At 39.9% G+C, this 27916-nt stretch overlaps 1 protein-coding gene across 3 annotated transcripts in view; it reads right to left on the minus strand.

Annotated features, from left to right (window-relative positions):
- Nucleotides 1-8659: 8659 nt before the first annotated feature.
- CYLD (CYLD lysine 63 deubiquitinase) overlaps nt 8660-27916 on the minus strand; it is a 69739-nt gene continuing 50482 nt past the window's right edge. For 2 of the 3 annotated variants that reach the window (XM_063437990.1, XM_063437989.1), the window contains 10 exons: nt 23776-23941; nt 23197-23338; nt 22970-23092; nt 21519-21610; nt 19457-19523; nt 16283-16415; nt 14304-14412; nt 11129-11247; nt 9478-9694; nt 8660-9057 (listed from right to left, as the gene is read on the minus strand). In XM_063437990.1, the coding sequence (XP_063294060.1) occupies nt 8873-9057; nt 9478-9694; nt 11129-11247; nt 14304-14412; nt 16283-16415; nt 19457-19523; nt 21519-21610; nt 22970-23092; nt 23197-23338; nt 23776-23941 (1353 nt within the window). In that variant the 3' untranslated portion in view covers nt 8660-8872. The remainder of the gene's footprint in view (nt 9058-9477; nt 9695-11128; nt 11248-14303; nt 14413-16282; nt 16416-19456; nt 19524-21518; nt 21611-22969; nt 23093-23196; nt 23339-23775; nt 23942-27916) is intronic. The other variant, XM_063437988.1, reaches the window with a different exon arrangement.

Below are 27916 nucleotides of genomic sequence, written 5' to 3' on the forward strand. Positions count from 1 at the left end.
TTCAGTGTACACAAAATTAATCTAGAAAGTTAGATAAGAGTGTAGATGAAATATAAAATTCCACAGAGGGAGGTTAAAAAACATAATATTTTTTTTTTTAAAACATTCTGCTGTAACTGTTGATTACAAAAGGAACACCTTATTATCAAATCAAGTATTGTGAAATATATAGACTATTGAAACTACCCTTAACGACACATGACATGTGTGACATGTCATGATTCCCTTTTATTCCAGAAGTTTGGTCCTTAAGGGGTTAAACAAAATCCTTAGCATAATCCTTCCAACGATCAGGGACAGAGCGGGGTGCACGGCAGTTTAAATGACAAAATGCTACAAGGAAATTAAGAGATTCTGGACGCCAGGAAGGACTCTACATCTAGAAATAACAGTTAGGATTTTTCTTAAAATATAGAATTACAATTTAGAATATTATTATATTTTCCTCTATAATTTTAAAAGCTGGAGAGTGACCCATCTCCAGTTGTTTATATCTGTCCTTACTTTAAAAAAGGGTTAACATGTAGGGAAGTTAACTTTTCTCTTAAAACATACTCGTTTTCCTGGCACTATAGGTTCTCTAGGTCCCCCCCACCCTCTGGGTCCCCCTCCCGCCGGGCTCTAGGGGTTGGAAGGGGTTAATCCCTTACCTTTTTCCCCCGCTGGGCTCCCTCGGCACAGAGAACGCTCCTCCTTTTCGCCATCATCGGCTGAATGCGCATGCGCGGCAAGAGCCACGCACGCATTTAGCCAGTCCATAGGAAAGCATTCTCAATACTTTCCTATGGACGATGGCGTCTTCTCACTGTGAAAATCACAGTGAGAAGCGCGGAAGCGCCTCTAGCGGCTGTCAATGAGACAGCCACTAGAGGCTGGATTAACCCTAACGTAAACATAGCAGTTGGGGTTAATCCTAGATGGACCTGGCACCCAGACCACTTAATTGAAGCTGAAATGGTCTGGGTGCCTATAGTGGTTTTTTAAGTATTTTTCCAATTGCCCTTAAAATGCCGCAAGCGACCCAAAACCAAATTGATTCAACTTTTATGCGAGCATGTGATGTATTTTATTATTTTATTTTTCACACTACAATAAATAGTCATATTGAACGGCACAAAGTGTGCAGGAGTATATGCTTCCCACACTGTTTTCCAAGACTTGAAGTAAGAGAACAGAATACTACACAATAATAGCTGTTAGAATTTCACATTTATTTAATCCGATATTAAAAATCGCAACTTCACATCAATATACTGCCAGGTTCGCACATTGTGACACAAATTGATTGTTCTGCGGTTAAGCTGCGATTTTTTATATTTAAATCATTAAATGCGAGTATTAACGACCATTACCTCCAGGTTCATGTACAGAAGTTAGAAGAAACAAATGTGTGAGTTATAGGCGCTTATTGATATAGTGATTTTTCAATGATAGCTTGTACACTTTATGGGTGCTCCAAAAATCACCCACTATTTTAGAAAAGTACAGTAAGAGCACACAGAGAGGATAGAGAGTGAAAGAACCCTCTACCACTCCGTGAGACAATAGTGCAGCGCAGGGCTGCCATCAGAAATTTTGGGGCCCCTGACACAGCTCAAGGTCTGGGCCCCCCGGCGCCTGCACCCGAGTCCCCCCCCCCCCCCCCTGAGTCCGCCCACAGGGATGCAGTGTCTGCAGGGCCGGTGCAAGGATTTTTGCCGCCCTAGGCAAAAGTAAAGTTTGCCACCCCCCCATGTGACATCACAGTGCCCCACCCATATGATCTGCCATGTTAACTAACAGTGCTGCAGTGCCGCCGTGTTTACAATAAAAGGCCTGCAGGGACAGGCTATAGACACCAGAACCACTACATTAAGCTGCAGTGGTTCTGGGGACTATAGTGTCCCTTTAATGTGAGGTAAATTAAAGATTAGTGCCACGAATAATATACTAGATTGCCTACTTACAACCAGATGAGGATGATGATGGGCTTCAGCTGCCGTCTGGCTCCACTGGTCTGGTGTAGAACAGGCTCTCTGGAGGCGGTTTGTAACTGTGGTCACAAAAATCAATGTTCTGGGAGAAGCAGCTCCATTTTTTGAGGGCCCTTTACACAGCTCAAGGTCTGGGTCCCAGGGTCCACCTTCATGTTCTACCAATGAGTTTGTTCACAGGGGTGTGGGGGGGGGGGGGGTCCTGATGTGTGTAAGGAATGCATTGTGTGAATCTGTGTTTGTATGTGTAAGGGCTGCAAGGTGAGTTTGTGTATGTATGGGATGCAGTGTGTGTGTCTGTAAGGGGATGCACTGAGTGTGTGGAAGGGGTGCATTGTGTGTTGCTGTGTGTAAGGGATGCATTGCTTGTGTATGTGTGTCTGTGTGTAATGCATTGCGTTTTTCTGTGTGCAAGGGGTGCATTGTGTGTGTGTGTGATGGATGTCAATCTCTCCCCCTACCCCCGTCAATTTCCTTCTTCTCCCCCTCCCTCTCATTTCCTTCTTCTCCCCCTCCCTCTCATTTCCTTCTTCTTCCCCTCCCTCTCATTTCCTTCTTCTTCCCCTCCCTCTCATTTCCTTCTTCTCCCCCTCCCTCTCATTGCCTTCTCCCCCCCCTCCAATTTCCTTCCTTCTCCCCCCCTCCAATTTCCTTCCTCCCTCCCCCCTCAAATTTCCTTCCTCCCTCCCCCCCTCAAATTTCCTTCCTCCCTCCCCCCCCTCAAATTTCCTTCCTCTCTCCCCCCAAATTTCCTTCCTCTCCCCCCTCCCTCAAATTTCCTTCCTCTCCCCCCTCCCTCAAATTTCCTTCCTCCCCCCTCAAATTTCCTCCCTTCCTCTCCCCCCCTCAAATGTCCTCCCTTCCTCTCCCCCCTCAAATGTCCTCCCTTCCTCTCCCCCCTCAAATGTCCTCCCTTCCTCTCCCCCTCCCTCAAATTTCCTCCCTTCCTCTCCGCCTCCCTCAAATTTCCTCCCTTCCTCTCCGCCTCCCTCAAATTTCCTCCCTTCCTCTCCCCCCTCCCTCAAATTTCCTCTCCCCCCTCCCTCAAATTTCCTCCCTTCCTCTCCCCCCTCCCTCAAATTTCCTCCCTTCCTCTCCCCCCTCCCTCAAATTTCCTCCCTTCCTCTCCCCCCTCAAATTCCTACCTCTCCCTCCCCTCCCTCAAATTTCCTCCCTTCCTCTCCCCCCTCCCTCAAATTTCCTCCCTTCCTCTGCCCCCTCCCTCAAATTTCCTCCCTTCCTTTCCCCCCCAAATTTCCTTCCTCTCCCCCCATCAAATTTCCTCCCTTCCTCTCCCCCCCAAATTTCCTCCCTCTCCCCCCCACTCCTCAAATGTCCTCCCTTCCCTCCCTCTCCCCCCACTCATTAAAATTTCCTCCCTCTCCCCCCCACTCCCTCAAATTTCCTCCCTTCCCTCCCTCTCCCCCCCACTCATTCATATTTCCTCCCTCCCCCCCTCATTCATATTTCCTCCCTCCCCCCCCTCCCTCAAATTTCCTGCCTTCCCTCTCCCCCCCACTCATTCAAATTCCCCCCCACCCCCACCCACTCAAATTTCCTCCCTTGCCTCCCTCTCCCCCCCTCATTCATATTTCCTCCCTCCCCCCCTCCCTCAAATTTCCTCCCTTCCTCTCCCCCCCCAAATTTCCTCCCTCCCTCTCCCCCCCACTCCTCAAATTTCCTCCCTTCCCTCCCTCTCCCCCCACTCCCTCAAATTTCCTCCTCTCCCCCCCCCACTCATTCATATTTCCTCCTTCCCCCCCACTCATTCATGTTTCCTCCCTCCCCCCTCCCTCAAATTTCCTGCCTTCCCTCTCCCCCCCACTCATTCAAATTCCCCCACCCCCACCCACTCAAATTTCCTCCCTTCCCTCCCTCTCCCCCCCACTCATTCATATTTCCTCCCTCAAATTTCCTCCCTTCCTCTCCCCCCCCAAATTTCCTCCCTCCCTCTCCCCCCCACTCCCTCAAATTTCCTCCTCTCCCCCCCACTCATGAATGAGTGGGGGGGGAGGGAGGAAATATGAATGAGTGGGGGGGAGAGGAGGAAATTTGAGGGAGTGGGGGGGAGAGGGAGGGAGGAAATTTGGGGGGGGAGAGGAAGGGAGGAAATTTGAGGGAGGAAATATGAATGAGTGGGGGGGAGAGGGAGGGAAGGGAGGAAATTTGAGTGGGTGGGGGTGGGGGAATTTGAATGAGTGGGGGGAGAGGGAAGGCAGGAAATTTGAGGGAGGGGGGAGGGAGGAAATATGAATGAGTGGGGGGGGAGGGAGGAAATATGAATATTTCCTCCCTCCCCCCTCCCTCAAATTTCCTGCCTTCCCTCTCCCCCCCCACTCATTCAAATTCCCCCACCCCCACCCACTCAAATTTCCTCCCTTCCCTCCCTCTCCCCCCCACTCATTCATATTTCCTCCCTCCCCCCTCCCTCAAATTTCCTGCCTTCCCTCTCCCCCCCCCCCCACTCATTCAAATTCCCCCCCGCCACCCCCACCCACTCAAATTTCCTGACGCCCGGTGACCCGGCGGGCGCGCGAGGGAGCACTCTCCTCTGAGTGCTTCCTCTTCAGCTCCCTCGCGCGCCGCATACTGATGCCGGAGTCGGAAGATGACGTCATCTTCCGGCTCCGGCATCAGTACGCGGTGCGCGAGGGAGCTGAAGAGGAAGCACTCAGAGGAGAGTGCTCCCTCGCGCGCCCGCTGGCGCCGGGTGTCAGCAGGGCCAGCCTCTGGGGGGCCCTGAGGTGACCGGCTGCTGGGCCCCCCAGGAGAAGAGGCTGGCCCAGTGGGAACATACCGGGGTCGCAGGGCCCCCTGCGACCCGGTATGTTCCCACTGAATGTGGGGCCCGGACGACCTGAGCAGTCCGGGCCCCCCAGGACCGCCGGGCCCATGACAACCGTTTCGGTTGTCATGCCCTGATGGCGGCCCTGGTGCAGCGCTATATAATAAAATAAACTCGCCCTATTCGAGTTAGTTGGGTAGTTCGACTAGGTCACATATATTTACATGTAAAAAAACAAATAAAGACAGTATAGTGCAGAGTTGTTTCAACCAGTGGGTAGAATTCTAAAAAGGCTCATAAGCATGTGAGTTTGTTATTTTACATTTAATTCTACCCACTGGTTGAAACAACTCTGCACTATACTGTCTTTATTTGATTTTTTACATGTAAATATATGTGACCTAGTCGAACTACCCAACTAACTCGAATAGGGTGAGTTTATTTTATTATATAGCGCTGCACTATTGTCTCACGGAGTGGTAGAGGGTTCTTTCACTCTCTATCCTCTCTGTGTGCTCTTATTGTACTCATGTACAGAAGTACAGCTTCAAGCCTTGTATCCTGTCATACAGAGTACATGAAAAACAAACTGACAAGATGCAATGTGCTCACTAGGTGGCAGTGTTCACTCAAATACAAAAAGCAAATAAATCAAAACTACTTCCTAAAGTTTTTAAATTTTCCAGACGCATTTGCGATGTTGAAAAATTCTCCACACATTAAAAAATAAAAATAAAAAAGTTAAAAACTACAAAACAAACAATTGCCTTTAGTGTCAAAGAGAAACAGTCACTTCGCTGGAATTTACATCAATGGGGAAAAACAGAAACAAAAAATAAAACCACACATTGAAAAATAACTTTGTGTAACTTCCACCTTCCCACCCCAAATAACCATTTTCTTTTAAATTTATATTAAAACATTAAGAAAATGATATCATACTCCAATTCAGACAAGGGAAAAAACGGTATTGTTAATGTGCTCTGTATGGTCTCTCCATGCAGACAGCCAGGTGCATTGTACATGGCTTATATAAGACGTAGCTTATAGAACAATGATTGACATAGAGCGAAGATGGAGCCTCCAGCTCGCAGGATACAGACATGTGATGTTCTACAATTAATAGAAAGGTGTACCCACTTACATAACCCGTCAGGGGAGATATTACCTTTAACAGCATCTACATGTCATGCAAAAAGTTCAAAACTAGCAGAGGTGGGAGTATAGACAACTGTAAAATGGGACACTGAAGGGACAGGCTTATAGTAGAAAAAGAGTCTGTGAATTGCTGAAATCATAAGTAAAAGTGTGCAGGAACACAAAAACTAGGGATATCCTTGCAGCAGAACATATGCAATTAGTATGTGTTGTTATGGGTTCCTAGGCACGGTTTGGCATTTTAAAGAAAAACTACACCGCCACTGGTCCCAGCCCCCATTCTACTATACATACTCATGCCACTCAATCTTCCATATCGATGACATGTAAAGGAATCCTTGATGATTCAATGCTCAACCTTCCCACCATTCTCTATACATTGGGAGCACAATCATACACATTCATCCTGTATGTTCATAATAGTTCTCCCTTGAGATCAAACACTACATCAGTTATTGTGTAAGTTAGAGGTGAGGCAAGGTGAGTTTTCTGGTAGTATTTCTAAGAGCACTTAAGTAGACTAGGTAGTAAAGTCTATCACGATTTTCCAAAAATGAAAAATAGTTTAGAAGTAGATGGTTTCCGATTAAAATTGTGTTTCAAAGATGTTTACTGTATTTAGATTTATCACATCAAAAAGGAACAAGGTTACATTAAAAATAATTATTTTTAAGATTGGAATGTTCCCTTTTATTTTAGATTCAGGGCCACATTGCTGCAATCACAAAACTGAAAAATAAATAAATAAAAAGCATTTTAAAAAAAAGCACTTACTTGTAATTCAGCATCAGGACAGTGTCAGAAGCATTACGGACATGTCTGATAGACACTAGGTATGTTCTCAGACAAACGTAAACATTGTCCAGTTACATTGTCCAAATAAACGGACTGCATCTATTAAGATTGTGTTTTTGAGGCTTAGGATATCCCTATAATGCTTGCAATATGATGGGAAACAAAATGGCTGCCAATTGTTTTGTTTTTTTTAAATATAAAAAGATTTAAAAATATGTATCCATTAACCGCTCTATTTTGCATAGTTCATTGCATGAAGGCCAGAAATCAGATACATTTTGTCTTTTTGTATTTCAAAATATTGAATGCCATTTTCATGGACAGATTTTCAGACAAGAAAGAAACAAAAAGAAAAAAATAAATAATAATCTGTTTCAGGGCCCACCAATATGCCAGAATGTGATACCCCTGCTACAGCACTTGTAAATTTAATGACCAACCTTTAAAGAGTTAAATTATCTTTACACCAATCCAACCTCATAACAAAAACAGATGGAATCAAGGAATGGAGTTTATCTCAACAGCCACATAGTACTCTGATAACAACAGACATGATTCTATAAAAAAAATAAACTGTCCCTTAAAGGGACTCTCCAGTGCCAGGAAAACAATCTTTTTTTCCAGGCACTGCAGGTCCCCTCTCCCTCCCACCTCCCATCCCCGGTTGCTGAAAGGGTGAAAACCAGAGGCAGCGACATGTCCCTCGGCGGCGGTTTCGGGTCGCCGCCGCTCCTCCCCTTCATTACGTCAGCCGGCGGGGGAGACTGATCCCGCCCGCCGGCTGGGGAGACCTAATGAACATGTGCGGCCATGCCGCGCATGCGCATTAGACCTCTCCATAGGAAAGCATTGAAAATGCTTTCCTATGGGGATTTTAGCGATGCTGGAGGTCCTCACACAGCGTGAGGACGTCCAGCGACACTATAGCACAAACCTGTGCTATGGACCAGGAAGTGCCCTGTAGTGGCTCTCTAGTAGGTTATTATTGTAATTATTGCAGTTTATGAAAACTGCAATAATTAGAGTTGCAGGGTTAAGGGTAGTGGGAGTTGGCACCCAGACCACTCCAATGGGCAGAAGTGGTATGGGTGCTTGGAGTGTCCCTTTAAGGGCAGTTACTACAAAAAACGCTCTTACCTGTCCAGCCATGTGCAGTCTTATTTTACACATATGCAAAACGAGCAGATTCAATTCACAACATTGAGAATTAATTAGGGTACAAGTTCCCAACATTCGTTATCATTTATTGATACAAGATGTGTAGTCAAGAGCAGTCTTCCTTTCTCGTCACTAAGTAAAGGATGTTAACATGAAGAAAAGAAAAAAAAGGAGCACTGTGGCATTTTTGAGTGGTCCACAAATACTGGGCAGTTAACACATTAGCTCAAGAAGACCACTAAATTCAGGAAATACAAAGTGTTATGCATAAAAATTTTATTAAATACTTTTTTCCCCCCAATAGACTCTCTGATTTAAACAAAACCAAACAAAAAACAAAGTAGGCAAATGCAAGGGGATGTCAACTACCTACAAAAGTGCAAATCAAATGCAAACCTTGGCCAGTCTTTTTGGACGATATGCATGAAATTCACTAATGGCAAACAAAGATTAAAAAACAAACAAAACCAGCACTCAAGTTAGCATTATACGTAATAGTTGTAAACAATGTTATTTCACTCCATTTTAAGGCTGGAGATTAATAAATGCCCAATATCATTAATTTTCAAATTATGATTGCAAGCTCTGGAGGAAAGGAAACACAATTTGCAAGAAAAGACACAATACATAAAAAAGTTCAATTTACATTTTTGCAGTTTAATACTTTGTCAACAAGAAAAAAATATGATATTGTAGATAACTTAAAGCTTTAGTTGTTATTCTATCCTGTTTTGATACATTCTGTGAAGTATAAAACAAACAACAAAAACAAAAATAAAAAAAAGAAAAAGAAAAGTAAAAACAACATATTTCTTTCCTTCTGGAATTGACTTATTTTTCAACTGAATTATGTGAAGTTTGTTATTTTATTTTTTTTGTCACAGAAGACTGGCAGCAAACAGATGTAGAGATAACAGAACAATTTTAGAGTGTGAAATGGATAGGTTCAGTCTGCCACACTGATAGTAGTTGTGAAATAACCATTTTATTGTGTGAAAAATGTTCACTTGTATAAGCTCATTGTGGGACTCTGGTACATGCACATGTATGCATCACACAAAAGCCTTCGAGCACAGCCCTGAATGTTCCGAGAGTCTAAGGCATGAAGTTCCTCCAGGGACATTCTAAGATATTCCCCAACCTCAGGACACGGGGTAACTTGTGGAATGTTAAACCCGTTCTGGCCACCTGTAGACAAAAAGAAAAGAGTAGAGTTGACATCAGTGGATGCAGAGAGACAGATAATCGATCAGAAATCCAAATCAAACTTAAGTACCAGGCAAATCACAAGGAAACGTGCACATAAAGGCCTTCTGATTGTAAGCAGGACAGCAGGACAGGAAAAAAAGGCCTAGTAATCACATGACTAGGATAACTTTAAAAGATAGGTCTATTTCCTGTCCTATTGACTGTAAGCAGAAAAGCTAATCCATTAGTATACACGGCTATTATTAGTCAGGAAATTACCGTTCATGGATTTACAATGCAACTGTTACAGAATGCCTTCCTTGTGGTTTTTTTTGTAGTCTCTACCTCTTGTCAAATTATATGTACACACACACACCTAGATAGACACAAACAGGAAAAACTCATGAACTCAATACGTACCATCCCGGTCTGCCATGCTATCAAAGAAAACCCAAGAAGAATCGTCCCGGCCATACTTGACAAATGCCACATAATGACTAGTTTCAATACAGAGGACGGCAAACAAGTCCATCTTTTGGTAAGGTATGCAACCATGCCTCCAGTCCCAATCCGGAAGTTCTTTGGGAAGGGAAACCGGGTTGAACTTATGATGCTGCCTCTTCGGGTGAAGGTGTACCTAAACAGGGAGAAAATAAAATGGATGAGTAAGGCACTGTGATAGAGTTAAATATCCAAGTATTTACCATCCTTATCGTTTACATATTTTATGAGAACCTCATGTTTAAATGGCTTTGGCTTTATTTATGATAAATAAATAAATGTGAAAAAAAAAAAAAAAAAAGAGATGGATGTGCACGGAAAAGAGAGAGATATAAAGTATTTATAGTCAAGTTGTGGGTGTGTGGTGAAAGCAAAACAATAGCAATGGTGAAGCAGTGAAGAACTAAAGGAAATAGCAACAAATCTACAACCCCTCTACAAAAGCACTCTTCTTATTAACAACTATATTTATTAGTCAATGCGAGGATAGAATAGTAATATGACTCATGAAATTCTTTAATAATGAAACAAATCCCCATCCCAGCTTTCTTCTCTGCCAAAAATGCCACTTTCCCATTTATAGTTATTGATTGAGAGGGGAAAAAAATACAGAATTAAATTAAACACAATTGGTAGATTGTGTGACTATCCAAATATAATGTTATAAGATTGGACAGTACAAATTGAATGCATAATAATACGTATCACAGCATATTCTTTTTAAGAGAAATCCTTTTCTTTTCCTATGGCACTTCATACTGTGTGTCTCATAAAAACTCATTTATTCATACATATATAGGGTCGGTGTTTCAGTCCCATAGAGGGCTTTCATCAGGTTAGATTATTATTTTATATTATATGAAAAAGCAGTCTGGCAAGATAAAGTGGATTTCAGCAAGAACATTAACAAAATAAGTGAAGATATTCCCATTTCATTTAATTGACAGCGAGTCTAGTACTAAGCACATGCTGAATGAGCCAGTCCACCTGAGATTGTTGCACGAGAGCTAGTTATGACCCAAGCCAATTTTATAATTTAATATCAATGCATCTTAAATGAACACTACATAATGTTACAGTTTAACCCTTTAGGACACAACTTCTGGAATAAAATGGAATCATGACGAAATATTTCCGTCATGTGTCCTTAAGGGGTTAAAAATAAGCAAGGCCACACAAACAAAGTTTGTTTAACCCCATTGGTGCCATGTGTGCAACTGTTAAGGCGCATGAGCACATACAGCACTTTGGATGGAACCAACTGCGCCTAGTGTTTACAGATGCAAAGGATGATGAAAGTGTCCATACAAAGTGCTATTATAGTGTTCTATACTTTAATTCTATAAACTCGTCACCGTAGTAAACACTTCAATAACATTTACAAGGGTGAAGGAATGAGGAACAGAAGCAACAATTTCAAAGAAGCAACAGTTCCTCTTTAATTAGATCAAGTTACTAGAATTTTTACACCATTATACCATATACACCTTTTTATTTTTACAGTTTAGCAGCTCTTTAGTTAATGATTTTTAGTTATACTGGACATTCCTCCAATGTACACATCACATACCTGCGTGTTACAAGTTTTACAAAACTGTTTGATTTTTCCTGCAGAAATATCACTGTCATCGTAGCATTCTCTGCATTCATACATTGCTAGTCCTCCACAGATCCGGCACTGCCGGGGAGCTGGAAAAATACAAGAATAGGAAAGGGTTATGATTAAAGCAAATGTAACAAACATTCTAACAAATCATATTTGCAAAGGTATGCAAGTTAAACATTTCACGGTCAGGGTTAGGAAAATCTGATTTGAAATGTCAAATGCCATAGGTCCTAAATTAATTTAAATCACATAAGTGGTTAATTGCAATACATATTATTTTGACCTCTTTACCCATCAAATAAAAGTTTTATCAGTATTTTGCCTACTCCCTGCATTTTTAGCAGAGAAATACCTACAGCAGGGGTGACCAAAAAAGTAGATCCCCAGATGTTTTAAAACTTCAGCTTTGATAATTATTTGTCATTCCAAAGGCCTGCAAAGCATCATGGGAGTTGTAGTTCTGCAACATCTGGGGATCTAAGTTTTGGGCACCTCTGACCTACGGCATTTAACATTTCTTCATTTATAATATCTCAAGGCAACAAATGACCCTTGTTTATTGGCAGCATACAGTAACATGGTCCACACAAAGAATGTGCCTTCCATGTAAATTCTAAATGCAGATACCAGACTTGGAATTGTCCAAAGATAAAGTGTCTCACGTCTACTTAGCACAAAAAAAAATGTGCTTCTTTATGCTTTTCTTACTTTGTTGCCTCATGTTTTCTTCTCATTAACATCTTTAAAGTTCCCCAAAACTGCACATCATATGCTGAATTCATAGAATAGGTCATTAACACATTTCCATACCTTGAATGCTCTTCCAAATGCAATTTCAGTCACTTCAACAACATCTACCTGATCTACATGTCTATGGTGCATTATAAATCTTACTAAAATCCTTTGATAGTTAAGTTTTCTGCATACTATAAAACTGAAAGTTATCAGAAAGTGACAATTTTTTAAAGGGCCACTACAGGTGCCTGCCAGATGCAACGTACAGATTAGGTTACAGTTAGAAGTCTCCCCCCACCCCCATCGTATTTAGTTTACTGATAATAATTTTGCTCCATAAACTCAATTATGCCGCTGTGTTCCCTTTTGCCTCAATGATGCAGCTGTGTGTTAAGGTAGTAATACCGAAATTAGAGATCAAGGGTGTTGCCAGGAATCATATTAACCCCATCTAGATCAATAATAGTCATGATATCCTAACGGTCTGTTCTTTAAAGGGACATGCATCCCTCTGAGACAATGGTCTCATTCAAAGGCTTTAGCTTTCACTTTGCAAGCTGCAAAATAGCAGGTTAATCATTTTATTTTCGTGTTTACCTGCTTTCTTATATTTTCCACACTCACTGCAGAAGGGACAGTGATCTAACAAGTGTCCTATTCCTAGGAATGCTGGAAAAGTGAATTGGGCATGCCGGATAGGTTTACACATGTGCAGTTGGAAGATCTCTTCACTTTGCAACATCTTGGCAGGGGGAGAAGAGAGCGAGTCTGATCAGCGTGATCATGTAGAGGAGGCTCCGGTACAGGTTTTTCTTGTCGTGCTGCTGCACAATGATGTCCTGTTTCTGTTATTAGTGGACTGGTCTGAGATGGTATGTAATGGGGGCTGAATAAACTACACTAGCTTAGAGGCATACCCAATAATGAAATCTTACCAAGTTTATAGTAAGTTTATACATGTTTATTACATACCTTTCTTACTTTATTGTGGTTTGTTTAAAAAGTGTTTGCTTGCTGGTTTTAAAAATTACTGTCAGGTTATGCATGTCCCTTTAAGAATCCTAATCCAAACAGAATGACCCTGTGGATTAATGAATGCAGCGCGGCATAGAGTTGCCAAAACCTAAATAATCAGGACACACCATGCTGGTAGGGACCAGCTCTCAACTACTGTGCAATGCAATGGCCATTTAATGGCTATGGTATTTTGCCACAACCATAAAATGCCTAAGCAAATGTCTCTTATGAGCCATACAGCAATAGTATGTTCTCTCCATGATTGGCAAACCCCATGGCTCATGGAGAGAAAGAAAGAGAAAAAGAAAGAAAGAAAGAGAGAGAGAGAAAAAGAAAGAAAGAAAGAAAGAAAGAGAGAGAGAGAAAAAGAAAGAAAGAAAGAAAGAAAGAAAGAAAGAGAGAGAGAAAAAGAAAGAAAGAAAGAAAGAAAGAAAGAGAGAGAGAGAAAAAGAAAGAAAGAAAGAAAGAAAGAAAAATAAAGAAAGAAAGAAAGAAAGAAAGAGAGAGAGAGAAAAAGAAAGAAAGAAAGAAAGAAAGAGAGAAAAAGAAAGAAAGAAAGAAAGAAAGAAAGAAAGAGAGAGAGAGAAAAAGAAAGAAAGAAAGAAAGAAAGAGAGAGAGAGAAAAAGAAAGAGAGAGAGAGAAAAAGAAAGCGAGAGAGAGAAAAAGAAAGCGAGAGAGAAAAAGAAAGCGAGAGAGAGAAAAAGAAAGCGAGAGAGAAAAAGAAAGCGAGAGAGAAAAAGAAAGCGAGAGAGAGAAAAAGAAAGCGAGAGAGAGAAAGAGAAAGCGAGAGAGAAAAAGAAAGCGAGAGAGAAAAAGAAAGCGAGAGAGAAAAAGAAAGCGAGAGAGAGAAAAAGAAAGTGAGAGAGAGAAAAAGAAAGCGAGAGAGAGAAAAAGAAAGCGAGAGAGAGAAAAAGAAAGCGAGAGAGAGAAAGAGAAAGCGAGAGAGAGAAAGAGAAAGCGAGAGAGAGAAAGAGAAAGCGAGAGAGAGAAAGAGAAAGCGAGAGAGAGAAAGAGAAAGCGAGAGAGAGAAAGAGAAAGCGAGAGAGAGAAAAAGAAAGCGAGAGAGAAAGAGAAAGCGAGAGAGAGAGAGAAAGAGAGAGAGAGAGAGAGAGAGAGAGAGAGAGAGAAAGAGAGAGAGAGAAAGAGAGAGAGAGAGAGAGAAAGAGAGAGAGAGAGAGAGAGAGAGAGAGAGAGAGAGAGAGAGAGAGAGAGAGAGAGAGAGAGAGAGAGAGAGAAAGAGAGAGAGAAAGAGAGAGAGAGAGAGAGAGAAAGAAAGAAAGAGAGAGAGAAAGAGAAAGAAAGAGAGAAAGAAAGAGAGAGAGAAAGAGAAAGAAAGAGAAAGAACAAATAGAGTACAAAAAGCATCTGTATGGACGCTATACTTACTGTCTTCAAGCAAATCTGTAATGTTCAGATCCAAAGAAGGAAATATCTTGTTAAACATTTTGAAGTCTTTCCCAAATCGAGGCATCTGGATTATTAAACAAGATGGAGCCTGAGGGACAAAATTAGATAAAGACCTTGCACATTAATTGACATAATTTGATTTACCAAAACAAAATACATTATTTCAAATGAAAATAAACTTGCTTTTTACCAGGAACATAAACAAATACAGGATTTACCACCTATTTTCTTTTACATCTTACCAATGATGACTGTAGATCAACTCAGTAGCTCCATTTTTACTACCAGTGAGTTTGTGCATCAATAACAAAAGCTCTGAATGCAAAGAGATGGCTGACCAGCTCCATATCAGATAAGAATTGTTAAAAACACCATATCCCTGGTTTTAGTTACATTTTTCAACTTCTTTATTACAACATCAATCTCATGAACGATGCACTTTATAGAACTTTTACTTAATACGCAGCCTGCACTGTTACTATTAACTCCATTCTTGCATACAACTGGAGTTCATTTAATCTCTCCAATAAAGGCACGGACACTTTAAAGCTTTACATTTTTTTTACCCTTTCAATATTGTGCGTACTTCTTGTTGGCATTGGCAAGCAAAATTAAATTATGACAAAGACGTGCTCCCACACCTGCTCTAGTTCTGGTCCTCAACGGTAAATGACATCACTTTGTGCTATGAACATATAGTTCAGGGCTTATGAATAGCACCCAGAAGATAAGGAGTGCATTCACCATTGCTTCAGACAGGCCTGCAATACCTATAATGCAGGGTACTGGGTGTTGCAGACCATATTTGAAGGGACATTTAAATGGTGGGTGTGCCCTGTACATTTTCTGGTGGCAACTAAAGAGTAATGTGTACTGCCACCAAGGAGTTAATAAAAAAAATAAAGAATGATTATGGGCAGAATTAAGCACAACTTTTCCCAGTTCCGAGAACAAAGCAATGGCATGGACCCAGCACTGAGCTGTTATACCAAGAACACACAGGGGAAGTCTGGAAAACATCCAGATTTGCTTGTTAGGGATAATTAACGACTGACTTTAGGACAAAGCTGTCAAATGGCACGCTTCTGCATACTACTAAGTGGCTGCCTGAGGATATTGCAAATTTAACTGGATCTTAAGGATGTATTAGCACAGAGTTCACAAGAAAAGATCACACATTGCTCTAGGCAGATTAAACTCACTGGAGAGTGTAAAATGGAAATGTATGTTTTCTAACTATATACAAGCAGTGATAGATTAAGTTTAATTTATAGTGCATGACAGTTTAAGTCAGTTCTGTCACTTTTGATTATCTAATAAAGATAACATCTTTAAATACTAATTTCAACTTCATTGAAATACCAATGCAGTCAAAAGACACATAATAAAGTAGGGTGGGACCTGCGGAGAGCTTAAGGGGAGTACATCCCCAATTAGCAGCTCTCTTGGGCCACCACACATCAAGTGGTCATGCCACCTTAGGATGATGAAGCTGCTTTAAGCATTTGTGTCACAGGCATAATTAAACAGTTTATCTTTTGTTTTTCACTAATTTCACCTTCAGAAATATATAGTTTTAAGGGGGTAACCACGGGAACAACCTAGTTACATAAGGCACCCCTACCATACTGTACCTATGGCGAAGGTTGTCAAAGAGACGATTACACAGGACGAGTGGCTTAATACAGTTTAGCATATACTCTAATATTATATCTTCTATTAAGATTTATAAATAAAAAAAAAAAAAAAACTTTGACGGGTAACTAGACAAGCCCACCACTACTGTTAAGCTGCAAATGTTAGGAGTTGTCAAATGTTATACAGTGTTTCAATATATCGCAATTTTTTAGGCTTTTGCATAAGCCGTGTTGCCTATGTTATTTAACTATCCTTGTCAAGATGAATAAATAAAGAATGAAAAAAAAAAAAAAAGAAAATATATAGTTTTATTAACAAACCTCAGCAAACTTTAAGCTACTGTTGATAAATGACCACTCGAGGAGTTGCTGGATGGTCGGGACCCCAACATTTTCATTTTTATCCATGAAGATCTGATAGAAATAGCAATCTTGCACTTTCTGGCCAGCTGATCTAAAAGGTAACACATTATGAATCACAGAGAAATTAAATAATTCTTAAAGATAAACATAAATTTGTAATTATGCACCGTAGGCCAGGACACAGATGGGTCTCTGGAGGCCCACAAAACTATACACTTTACACATTTTATTACTATATTACCAAAACCAGTAGTATTTGAAAATGGCATTACTATGGTCAGACAATGGCAGCAGTACAGAAGGAAAACGGAGTACTGGAGAGTCCAAAGGCTCTTTTTACTCCATAATGCCATTTCTGCATACAATCCTAGTTAAAGAGTAAATCTGGCATTATTGATAAAGTGCGATGAAGCACTGTCAGGAATTTACCAAAGAACTACAAATTTAAAGCCAAAATAGTATGGTTAGAAATATAGTTAGCTTGGAGATTTTTTTCCGTTTTGGCCATTTTATGCTAAAATTCGGGATTCTGTGGTGCCTTTCAAACAATTCATGTGTAAGTAAATAACCATATGAAAACTAGGATTCTTTATTGCCATTCTGCAACATACTGCTTGCTTTAGAAACCGTTTAATATACACTGCACTCCGAAACAGTGATGGTACAACACCATACATTCCACTTATTATCAGATAGATATTCTTGTATTCAGAGTTATTCGCTAGGTATGAGGACAGTGACCATCTATATGTTGCAATTACACTTAAAGTTTGCAAATTGGTAGTCATGGTTTTTATAATATTTATTCCCTTAAGATAAAGGGAGATAGTAAGATAGGACAGAGAAAGTATAAAAAAGTAGAAATAAAAGGGGGGAGGGAGGAGTGGGGAGACAGAGCTTGTTAAGCCTTGCCAGGTGTATACAATGGACAGGGGGGGGGGGGGGCCAGAGTGGAGGACCGAGTGTCCATGGGGAGAGGTAGGTATCGGGGTCGGCTTCAGAAGTGTATAAGAGCCACAAGTGTACTCAAGCAGCCCATCCAACCTGTCCTCATTGAGTTCCCAAAGGACTGTTCTCCCATGGTTCCCAAATTTTTTTAAATGCTTTAGTGGTTCTCCTCACTCTAGCTGTCAGATCATCCATTAGGTGACTCTCTTTTATTCTGGTTATCACTCCCGCAAAATTCGGGCTCCCCTGTTTCAGCCAAGAGTATGCTACCACCCTTTGTGCAGCCAGGGTGATTTTATGTATAAGCTTTTGTTCACTTCTGGTCCAGCCGTCTATGGATCTATTTAGTAGATCCAGTTGCAGGGCCCTAGAGAACACCTGATTTAACAAATTCTTAATCAGTTTCCAGAATCTTATTATAAGTGGGCGTTCCCACCACATATGTAAGCATTTCCCCTTAGATGCCCCATAATCCTGTAGGCTCACCCGTAAAGCAGCTATATATTCCACCAGGCTCGTGAGAGTCAAGAGCACATCATCCACGTATGCAGACACTAGAAATTCCCTATCTCCTAGAGCAGGGGTAGGCAACCTTCGGCTCTACAGATGTTGTGGACTACATCTCCCTTGATGCTTTGCCAGCAATATGGCTGTAAAAGCATTATGGGAGATGTAGTCCAAAACATCTGTAGAGCCGAAGGTTGCCTACCCCTGTCCTAGAGGGACCCCGTGTATGTTTGGATGTCGTCTCAGCGCCTGTAGAAGGGGTTCTAATGAGCTTACGAATAATAGGGGGGACATCCCTGTCTTGTGCTGTTATAAAGTCAGAAAGGGCAAAAGGGGGCCCCCGAGATCTATACTTGTGCCTGTACATTACTATACATGGCCTTTATTAGTGTGACATATTTCTCTGGGAACCCTAGATGTGTCAATAAGGTAAACAGGTATGGCCACTTGACACTATCAGAGGCCTTTTCAGCATCAATAGAAACGACCAATGTAGGCAAATGTGTGGCCACCTGTTTCCATATAAGATCTATGATTCTACGGGTATTTTCAAACAACTACCTGCCTGGTAGGAAGCCAACTTGATCAGCGTCGATCAGGACTGTTAAAAATGGGTTGAGTCTGCCCGCCTGAATCTTTGCAAGGATCTTTATATCGTGGTTTATGAGTGATATAGGTCTGTAGTTTTGGGGAAGTAGCAGGTCTTTGTCTGGCTTTGGTAATAATACTATGGTAGCTAAGGACATGTTGTGGTCCGGTGTACCCCCCTCTCTAAGTTCAGTAAATAACTTTAACAAAGAAAGTTTGTTCCTCTCGGAAGGTTTTATAGTAGGTCCACTTGAACCCATCCAGTCGGGGAGCCTTATTCCATTTCAGTCCGGTAATGGCCAGGTCTATCTCATAGTCTAAAATTTCGGAAGCTACTTTAGCTATTGCTTCTTGTGGTAATTTGGGGAGTCCCAAGTCACTCAAGAATCTGCGCACTTGGTTCTCCGAGTTTGGAGAGTGATTGTAAAGTGATTTGTAAAAGTCAGTAAAGACCGAAGCTATATCTTTCGGTGTGGTTTTAATGATTCCGTCTGCATGTCGTATAGCGGTGATATGGGAGCGCCTCTGTCGGGGCTTCAGGGTCCTAGCTAGTAGGGTGTCCATTTTATTTGCCTTTTCAAAGAATGTTCGTTTGGACCAAGTCATGGGCTTAGCTGTGTTATCTAAAAGTAGCGCTCTTATGGAGTGTCTCACTGCTTCCTGTCGTCTAAAAGTCTCTCCCTGCGTTTGATGCTTTTGTTCTAGTGTTTTAAGTTCTGTCAGTAGGCTTTCTAGCATTTAGGAATTCATTTTCTTCTTCCTAGTCGAATGAGAGATCCCCTCATTACTGTCTTGTGGGACGCCCATATGGTATGTTCAGGGGTGTCGTTTGTGGTATAGAACTCTAATATCTCAGCACGGATCTGCTCTGTGATCTCTGGGTCCCGTAGTAAGGATGCATTAAGTTTCCATGTCCATGGTGACACCACGCAAAGGTTCCCTAGAGTAATAGACACCTCTGCGTGGCGGACGCAATGGACCCCACCGATGAGCCTGTGATCCGCGCCAAGCTACAATCATTCACTAGAAAAAGGTTTATTCTAGAATAAGTGTCATGCCGAAACAGTCCATTCTGAATGAAAATTATACCTTATTTTTAACAGAGGATCCACTCGTAATATGTGATGGAATAATATGTTCAGAAATTCTTCTGGGTCTGTTTAAGAGGAGAAAAAAAAAAAACGGTAAACCTCACTTCTTTCAAAATTACACCACTTACCGGTAAGTAAGCAAAATAAAAAAAAAAAAAACGCAAAAGAAAACCGGGAAAGAAAAGTACTGGTAAAAAGTAATATTTAAAAGAACCATAAAGCATTAGGAATACAAATCTTTCTTCTCTGTCCCCAGTTATATAGGTGCCACCCCCAACCTCTCCTCGTGAGTCCCATACAAATGTGCACAATAAAAGTTTTAATTACCTTTTTCTATTGTCAAGGCTACCTCAGCGCTACTTACCTCTCTGCCTCCTATGATCTCACAGAGGAGACATGACCTCCACGGTGGAGTGGTCCAATCCAATGCCCCTCATTGGGGACCTGATGTGCATGTGCAGTACTGCCACGTGCCTTCAAGCTTCCCATAGGACAGCATTGAATAAAAACTTCATTATGGGGGCTTCCACGTCACGTGACCGAATCAGTGGGTCAGTGCAGCGGAATGTCCTCTAGTGGCCGTCAGTGTAACATTCACTGGAGGTGATTTTAACCCTTGCATGTAATCTTTGCAGTTTCTGCAAAAGAGCAATGTTGTAGCTTGAATGGTCATATTGAAAAGACCACTACACCCAGGCCACTTATTTGACATAAAGAGGCCTTTATTGGTTCTTTATAAAAAATAGAAAAGGTTAAAAAAAAAAAAAAAATACATACATAGTTGACCATTCTCAAAAGCACAGGACCCCGACAAAAATCACTATAAAAATAAAGCAGTTATCTCCTCTAATCATTTTTTTATATAATTTTAGATTGTGCATTTGGAGAGTTCATTATCTGTTCAATAAAGAGCTACCCAATTCAAAACACTTTTGAGTTATTAAAATTGGTCCCTCAAAAAATTTCATAGCTCTGAAATTTTTTTTTTTTGATAGTCAGCATTATTTCACATTGAAGGTCAATGATTCTTTTGCCAAAAAAAATGCACTTGATATCACATGACATGAGATTGGTACCCTTCAAAATCAATATTCAATTATATGATTCTATGCAGAATCTCATCAACAGTGGTAATCGTGCTCTATGAAGCCCTCATTATGAAAAGTTAACCAAGTCATGTTTTAAGAAGTAAATGAAACTATGATAAACAGAAATAAAGTACCAATTGAGAGGTTGACATATTGAACATTAACAAATACAAAAGTCTGTTTCACTCTATGATCCAGATAATCTGTCTAGTCATTCCTTAGGAAGACCAGCAGTTTGACCCATAGTTTAAAGGGCACCTGTTACACCCCAAACAATGTATACTCATTCGATTGAGCATAATATTTTATCTATACATTGCACAAGCAGTGTTGCTAGCAAATGTATAGATTAGGAAAAAAAATCTATTTAAAATAGGTTTTTCTAACAGCTGTCATTCAATGCTTCGGACTGCAGAAAAGACCTCCCACAGCAACCACAGCGCATGCACTATGGTTACTATGGAAACTCCATAGCCGGCACTTCTAGCACTGGCTAGAGAGTATAGGAACAGAGTTATGCAACGTCACTCTGTTCCAATCCTGGCATGCTGGCAACGAAGCCAGTGTGCCAATTTCTTTGAAGAGATTTGCCCTGTTTGGAGATGTGTCCCAAGCAGGGCAAATCACAAAAGAACAAAGGTGGAGAGGAGGATGGTTCAGAAGTGGGTGTTACATAAAAGAGTAACACCCACGAACCATGAAGATGGCAGCACTGAAACTGAGTAAATCTTCACATTTTACACTGAACACACCATGCATTTCTGTGATATTTGGTTTATTCAAGGTTTATGGGATCAATTTAAGGTAACTTCAAATTATTCAAAACAGGTTCACTTTAACTGTGATTGGTACTTTCAATCCCAGCAATGGCTTTGATGATCTATATAAAATTGATGATTGATTTTAATTCTAAACAAATATTCACAAAGTAGGATTGCCACAAATGAAATCATGTACACAGATAAAGTAAACCTTTTTCCTCTGAAGTGAATCCTGACGCAGCCTCTACTTTTTCCAGAATTTTTCGCAATTTCATAATTTTGGTAGCGCAGACATATCCATATCTGGAAATAATACACAAGAGGAAATATTTTATACCAAGGCACTTAAAGGAACTGTAACACAACCACATTTATAATGGTCTAATATACTTTATTCAAAACCTAATTAACTGTGCAAGATTTTTTTCTGAAAAGTGAAGAGAGACTATGCAATTAACAGGAAACTACAGAAGAAGAACATAACAGATTTAAAGTTATCTACAAACTGACTACACCAGAATAGATGAGGTTACATAATACATTATCTTTATGGAATAAAATCTTAATTAATGGTATGCAATCTTTGACACTTTAGATGTTGTGGACTATATCTCCCTTGATGCTTTGCTAGCATTACAGCTGTAAGAGCATTAAGGAAATGTAGTTCCCAACACCTGGAGCGATGAAGGTTGACTAACCCTGCTCTAAATGAAGCCTCCCTTACACAAGTCTCAAAGGATGAACCTCTGTTGCCTGTAGAGCAGTGCTTATCAAGTCCACAGAAAGTTGTTATGGGTTTCAATCCGAATTCTATATGTATATGAAATACGGACTGGGGCTCAAGACGCTGCTAACCATTGTGCCCATGACAGTGATTTTCATACATTAACAAGGTCATAATGTTCGTTTATCTACTACTACCACTAGTACTACTACTTTCATTATATATTTATATCCAGCAGTCAGTTGTTCCATATTTTTTAGTACAAATATACATTATTATGATATTTTCTTTTTATATAATTGTCAGTTTATGTTGATGCCTCCTGTTGTTAACAAGTACAACTCCACCAATTTATCCTAAAGATTTACACAAATTCTTGGTTTTATTTCTGGTCTCAAAGGTTTTTAACTCAATAAAATAGAAATACATTAATTTTTAACATATAGAAATTGGAGCATCAGAGTGACATTTACATATTTCTAACAATACAACTATCACAAATACTGCTTTGATGATATCAATAGCACTAACCCATCTAGTTTCCGTGTTTCACTATTTATTGAATTGAAGTGAATTGAAATTAAGCTTAAAATAGCCTACATGTGACTATAACCAAGTTAAAGAATGTTTCCATATCAACTATTTTGCCCTAAATACTGAAATTTGCATCTAACTACAAATCTGTGTTTAATAAAAAATATTTCACTCAACTGCACCCAAAACATATGTATTTGATTTGTGAGAGTGTATATGTAAGTACCCATGTAACAATAAGAGAATACAGTATCGGCATCAAAAGGCTTTTAGAATTTTGTGCCAATGCAGAATGATCCTGCCCACTAAAACCACCCGTATCAGCCCAGCAACACTGGAACCGCATTTACAATGGTGATAAGAGATATTCCACTTTTAGAATGACAGATTTCTATTTTTCTTACATTCTAAGAGGATTCACAATCTCCGTCCTTAGTAGTGCTTGCGTTTCACTGTAATATTCTACATCAGTTTTCTCTTTCGGCCTTAACAGGACAGAGTCCAGGACAGAGCTGAAGGAAAATAGGCTGTACGGAAAGATAAAAAAAGAAAATTAAAAAAAAAAAAGTCATAAATTCGATTTTATTTTTTGTTGGTCTCTAGTGCATTAGTGTTTTTTCCCCCGTATTACCAGAATAATGTTGAATCAAGATAGCAGGAGTTGTAGTGTCCCTGAATGCCCTTCTTCTTCCCTATCATGACTTCAAGTCCTTCTTTTTCACTTCTTGGAGGGGTATTCCCTTCTACTACTTCACTCAAATATCCTCCGAAGGCTGCACAACAAATAATTCACTTTAGCATAAACATTTTTTGTAATATGTAAAATCCCAAAACATTGACATACAATCTACTGTAGAAATCTGCACTTTATAAAGATTAAGGTAAAGTTAATTATAGGGAAATTGAAATCATGTTGGGGTTCATTCACTAAACAGTGAATCATGCTAACTTGAAAACTTAATTGCATAACTTGCGGCTAAAGAGCCAAGCAAAGACTACAGCAGATTTTTTTCCAGATACGTTATTTGCGCCTATATTTTGTAATTCAGTTTCAAATTCACTATTTAGTGAATAAACTATTTGAGAAAAGCCATTGAATACAAGTATTCTTCTTAAAGCAAGAACATATTTAGTTTTAGCACCCTGTATATGTTAGCTACAAGAAAACAGGGTGATTTCATAGAATACCTTTAGCAAGAACTAGAATTACCTAGAGAGTTGCATCGCTCAATCTGGTTAGATACAGGCTGAAGAGATGCAAATCTGGAGTCTGGCCGGCAACTCTTCAACTTTACAAAAAGTGCTTTCTTTGGGGCACATGTGAAATGTCTTGATCCTTTAAAAGTGCCGTCTGTGCATCCTGCACACTCATCCTCCTAAATAGACACAGACAACAATTTACAAAGAGTACAGATTTGTTTTCAAACATCTTCTATATAAATCCTACTGGAAATGTAACATAAGTAAGTGGAGTACTTAAATCCGTTCTCAATCACAACAAAAGGTCAAAAACTCTGGACTACATTTCCCATAAAGATCGTACAGCCAAAAATGTCAGGCAATAGCTTACAGAAACAGTATAGGAACCCTGAAAACTTGCCATGTTTTAACCCAATAAAACATTGCTATTATGCTGGCATGACAATGTTTTCTTTGCAGGTTTTAACAGCCTCTAGTGGCTGTCAATATGACAGCCACTAAGGTCGCTTCAGCAAAATAGTGGAGTAAAACTTTTTCTCTAGCAGACGTTTTAATGTAAACACCTCCTTTTCCTTACATTACTGCCTCGGAAAACCTCTAGTGGCGGTCACTCAGACAGCCGCTAGAGATGCTTCCTGGTTCAGTGCTGCAAGAAGAAGTTCAACGTTTCTCACAGATTTGCATTAATTCAATGCATCTCTTTGAGGAGATGCTGATGTTTTCCAAACATTTTGCATAATTAGGAGGCATTTTCAATTAACAGAAACCCAAAAGCTGCATTGTAAGAACTGTGGGCAAAGGCTATTTATAGTAGAGTCATGGTAGTGAATTACATTAAAAATTAAAGGAACACTATAGGGTCAGGAAGACAAACATGTATTAAAACCACCATCTAGCCCCGCTGACCCCCTCTTGCCTCCCTAAATATAGTAAAATCTTACTTGTATTCAAGTCTGGAGCTGCTTGCTTTGTCCCTGTTTCCTTAAGGCCTTGGCCTTCTGACATCAGTGGCCTTCTGACATCATCAGAAGTGGTGGCCTGAGCCAATCACAATGCTTCACCATAGAATTGGCAGAGACTGACAAGGAGGCAGATCAGGGGAGGCAATTCAAACACAGCCATGGCCAACCAGCATCTCCTCATAAAGATGAATTGAATCAATGCATCTCTATGAGGAAAGTTCAGTGTCTGCATGCAGAGGGAGGAGACACTGAATGTTTGGATGCATTTTAGGCAGCCATGACCCAGGAAGGATCTCTAGCAGCCATCTGAGGTTATCACTAGGCTGTAATGTAAACACTGCATATTCTCTGAAAATACTGTGTTTACAGCAAAAAGCCTGAAGGTAGTGATTCTACTCACCAGAACAAATTCAATAAGCTCTAGTTGTTCTGGTGACTATAGTGTCCCTTTAAAAACAAAGAATATTTAAAAATATGACATTTCAATGATCTACGTGCAACAACTTTGTGGATAAAGACACTTGATGCTTTGCAATTCCCATCAAATTCACCTCAAAACCTTTTTATTTTATTTAATAAGTTTCATTACCTTTTGAAAGAAAACACTAAAAGTAATAATTAGTTCCTCAAACAAAACAAAACAGGTATAAAATATCGTGGGATTGCAGCATAACCAAAAAAAAAAAAAAGAGCACTGCGCTTAGCCTGCCCTTTACCTCTGTAAATCATTCACAGCACAAGCATGGTTCTGCATTTATAATGACTATTACTAAAGGAACACTAGCATTAGAAAGACAAACATGTATTCCCAACTAGTGTTTTGCAGATAACAGTTTTGCAAGTAGCAAAACACAAAAAAGTCTGAAAGGTTAAAATAATAAGTTTCACGTTTTAAAGAAACAAAATAGTGTTAGGAATGCAAAACTGTATTGCTGAGGCTATAGTCTCATTCCGCCCTAAAACTATTGTCCGGCTTCCTCAGCCAGTGATTCTAGAGTAGAGATTGCGTCGTATTCACATTAGACCTTCCCCATAAGAAAGCATTGAATCAATGCGTTTCAATAAGGATTTTAAAGATGCTGGACGCTTTCATGCAGAGCGTGATAGACAGTCACTAGAGGCAGACTTAACCCTTCAATGGAAACATTGCAGTTTCTTTAAAACTTCAATGTTTTACATTTTGTGGCTAAGAGGACAGGAACACTGCAACCAGAACTCTTCAATGATATGAAGTGGTCTGGGTGCCCATAGTGTCCCTTTAAGTTTAACTCTTTCAGTTTACTGGGTGTTTACAAGAACTGCAAGTATGTATGGTTAGGTAAATTTTTTTGAGAAACACATATTACCCCAACAGTGTCATTAATAGGATTTTGGGGTATTCTTTTTAGGGTTTAATCTCCCTATGATAAATAAAATAGACTACGTTACATCAGTGTTCACGTAACATAGCGTCTTTCTCTTAAACTTACAGAAAGTACAATTTAGTGTACTTTGTCCCAAATAATACAATGACAATAAAATAATGCAGCTGTGGGAAAATAAAACATTAGAACTTACACAGTAAAGTAATGCAAAGATAAAGGCCAATAACAATATTTAAAACATTATATATATATATATATATATATATATATATATATACGCACACACACAATTGTTATTGTTTTCTTCCCTGTATTTTAAATTGTACAGTTGTATTCATTAAAGTGAGAATTCAAAAATAAATTTCACATTAGGTAAAAATATTTAAAATGTGACTGTAAAAGGAGTGATTGTCATGCTTTTTAAAATTATACCAATTAAAGGACAAATAAGCAGTGTTAAAGCAGCTGTCACTGTTAGAGGAGTATTTCCATATTTTACACCCACTTGGGTAGTGATTGCCTGTGCATGCATGAGAGACAGGTTAAACCTAATTGAAACTTGTATCCAAATTCTTTCTTTAGCTTCTGGATCTTCATCTACCAAAAGCCAACATCAGTACTGTCCTCTTGCTCTCCCGCAGCAGCCTCCATGGCAATTGTCTGGCTATGAGCAAGACCGTGCCTGATTCTCACTGCTACTACTACCACCAATGGCTGTGAGAACCAACAAGACTTCATGGAGTAAGCTCCGTTCTATTTGTTAAAGGGACACACTATTCACCAGAACAACTACAGCTTAGTGTATTTGTTCTGGTGAGTATAATCATTCCCTTCTGGCTTTTTGCAGCAAACACATTTTTTTTCAAAGAAAACCTCCACTGGCCACTCCTTAAATGGCTACTAGAGGTGCTTCCTGGGGAAGTGCTTTCCTATAATAGAGTTGAACAAGCAAATCACAATTTAGTCATGTTTTGATTTCGGTGGCAGTACTGGCAGTGAAATTGGCCATGAAATTTGAATTGGAAACTCTTTGGAAAATGTCTCACAATTTGTCCAGAAGTAAGGAAACATTATCAATCTGTTAACAACACTGCACGGTCATTAAAGGGACAATATAGGCATCAAGACAACTTTAGCTTAATGAAGCAGTTTGGGTGTATAGGTCATGTCCCTGTAGTCTCACTGCTGAATTCTCCGACATTTAGGAGTTAAATCACTTTGGTTTCTGTTTATGCAGCCATAGCCATACCTCCAATGGCTGTGACACACAGCCTACATGAAAAACTGTTTTCATTTTTAATCAGATGTTATATACTTTAAAAGCTTTTATCTCCTGCTCTGTTAATTAAACTTGAATCACACACAAGAGGCTCCTGTTGGGTCTAAAGGGCTATTAACATAGCAGGAGAGAACTTCTCAATTAATCAGAATGTGCAATAAGGGAAGTTTACACATTAGATCTCTCTTTACAGGCAGTGAATAGGAAGGCTGTGCAAATCACATGCATGCAGTGAGGTGTAGCTAGGGCTGCATAAACAAAGTGATTTAATTCCTAAATAGGATATCATTTACCAGTGAGACTGCAGAGACACTATCTATATACCAAAATCGCTCCATTAAGCTAAAGTGGTTTTGGTGCCTATAGTGTCCCTTGTGTATTTCAGACTTTAACTACTGAAAAATACATTTATTTGTACTAGTACTGGTTTGGAAATTCAGTAAAGGATTACTTTTCAAAAACATGTTGCGTTTATATAAGTGCATTTCTTTAATGGCAATTTCGGAGAGGAGAACTTTACGATATTTGTTATGCAGTTATCCATTT

The sequence above is a fragment of the Pelobates fuscus genome, chromosome 12 (genome assembly GCF_036172605.1).
Source record: "Pelobates fuscus isolate aPelFus1 chromosome 12, aPelFus1.pri, whole genome shotgun sequence".
NCBI lineage: Eukaryota > Metazoa > Chordata > Amphibia > Anura > Pelobatidae > Pelobates > Pelobates fuscus.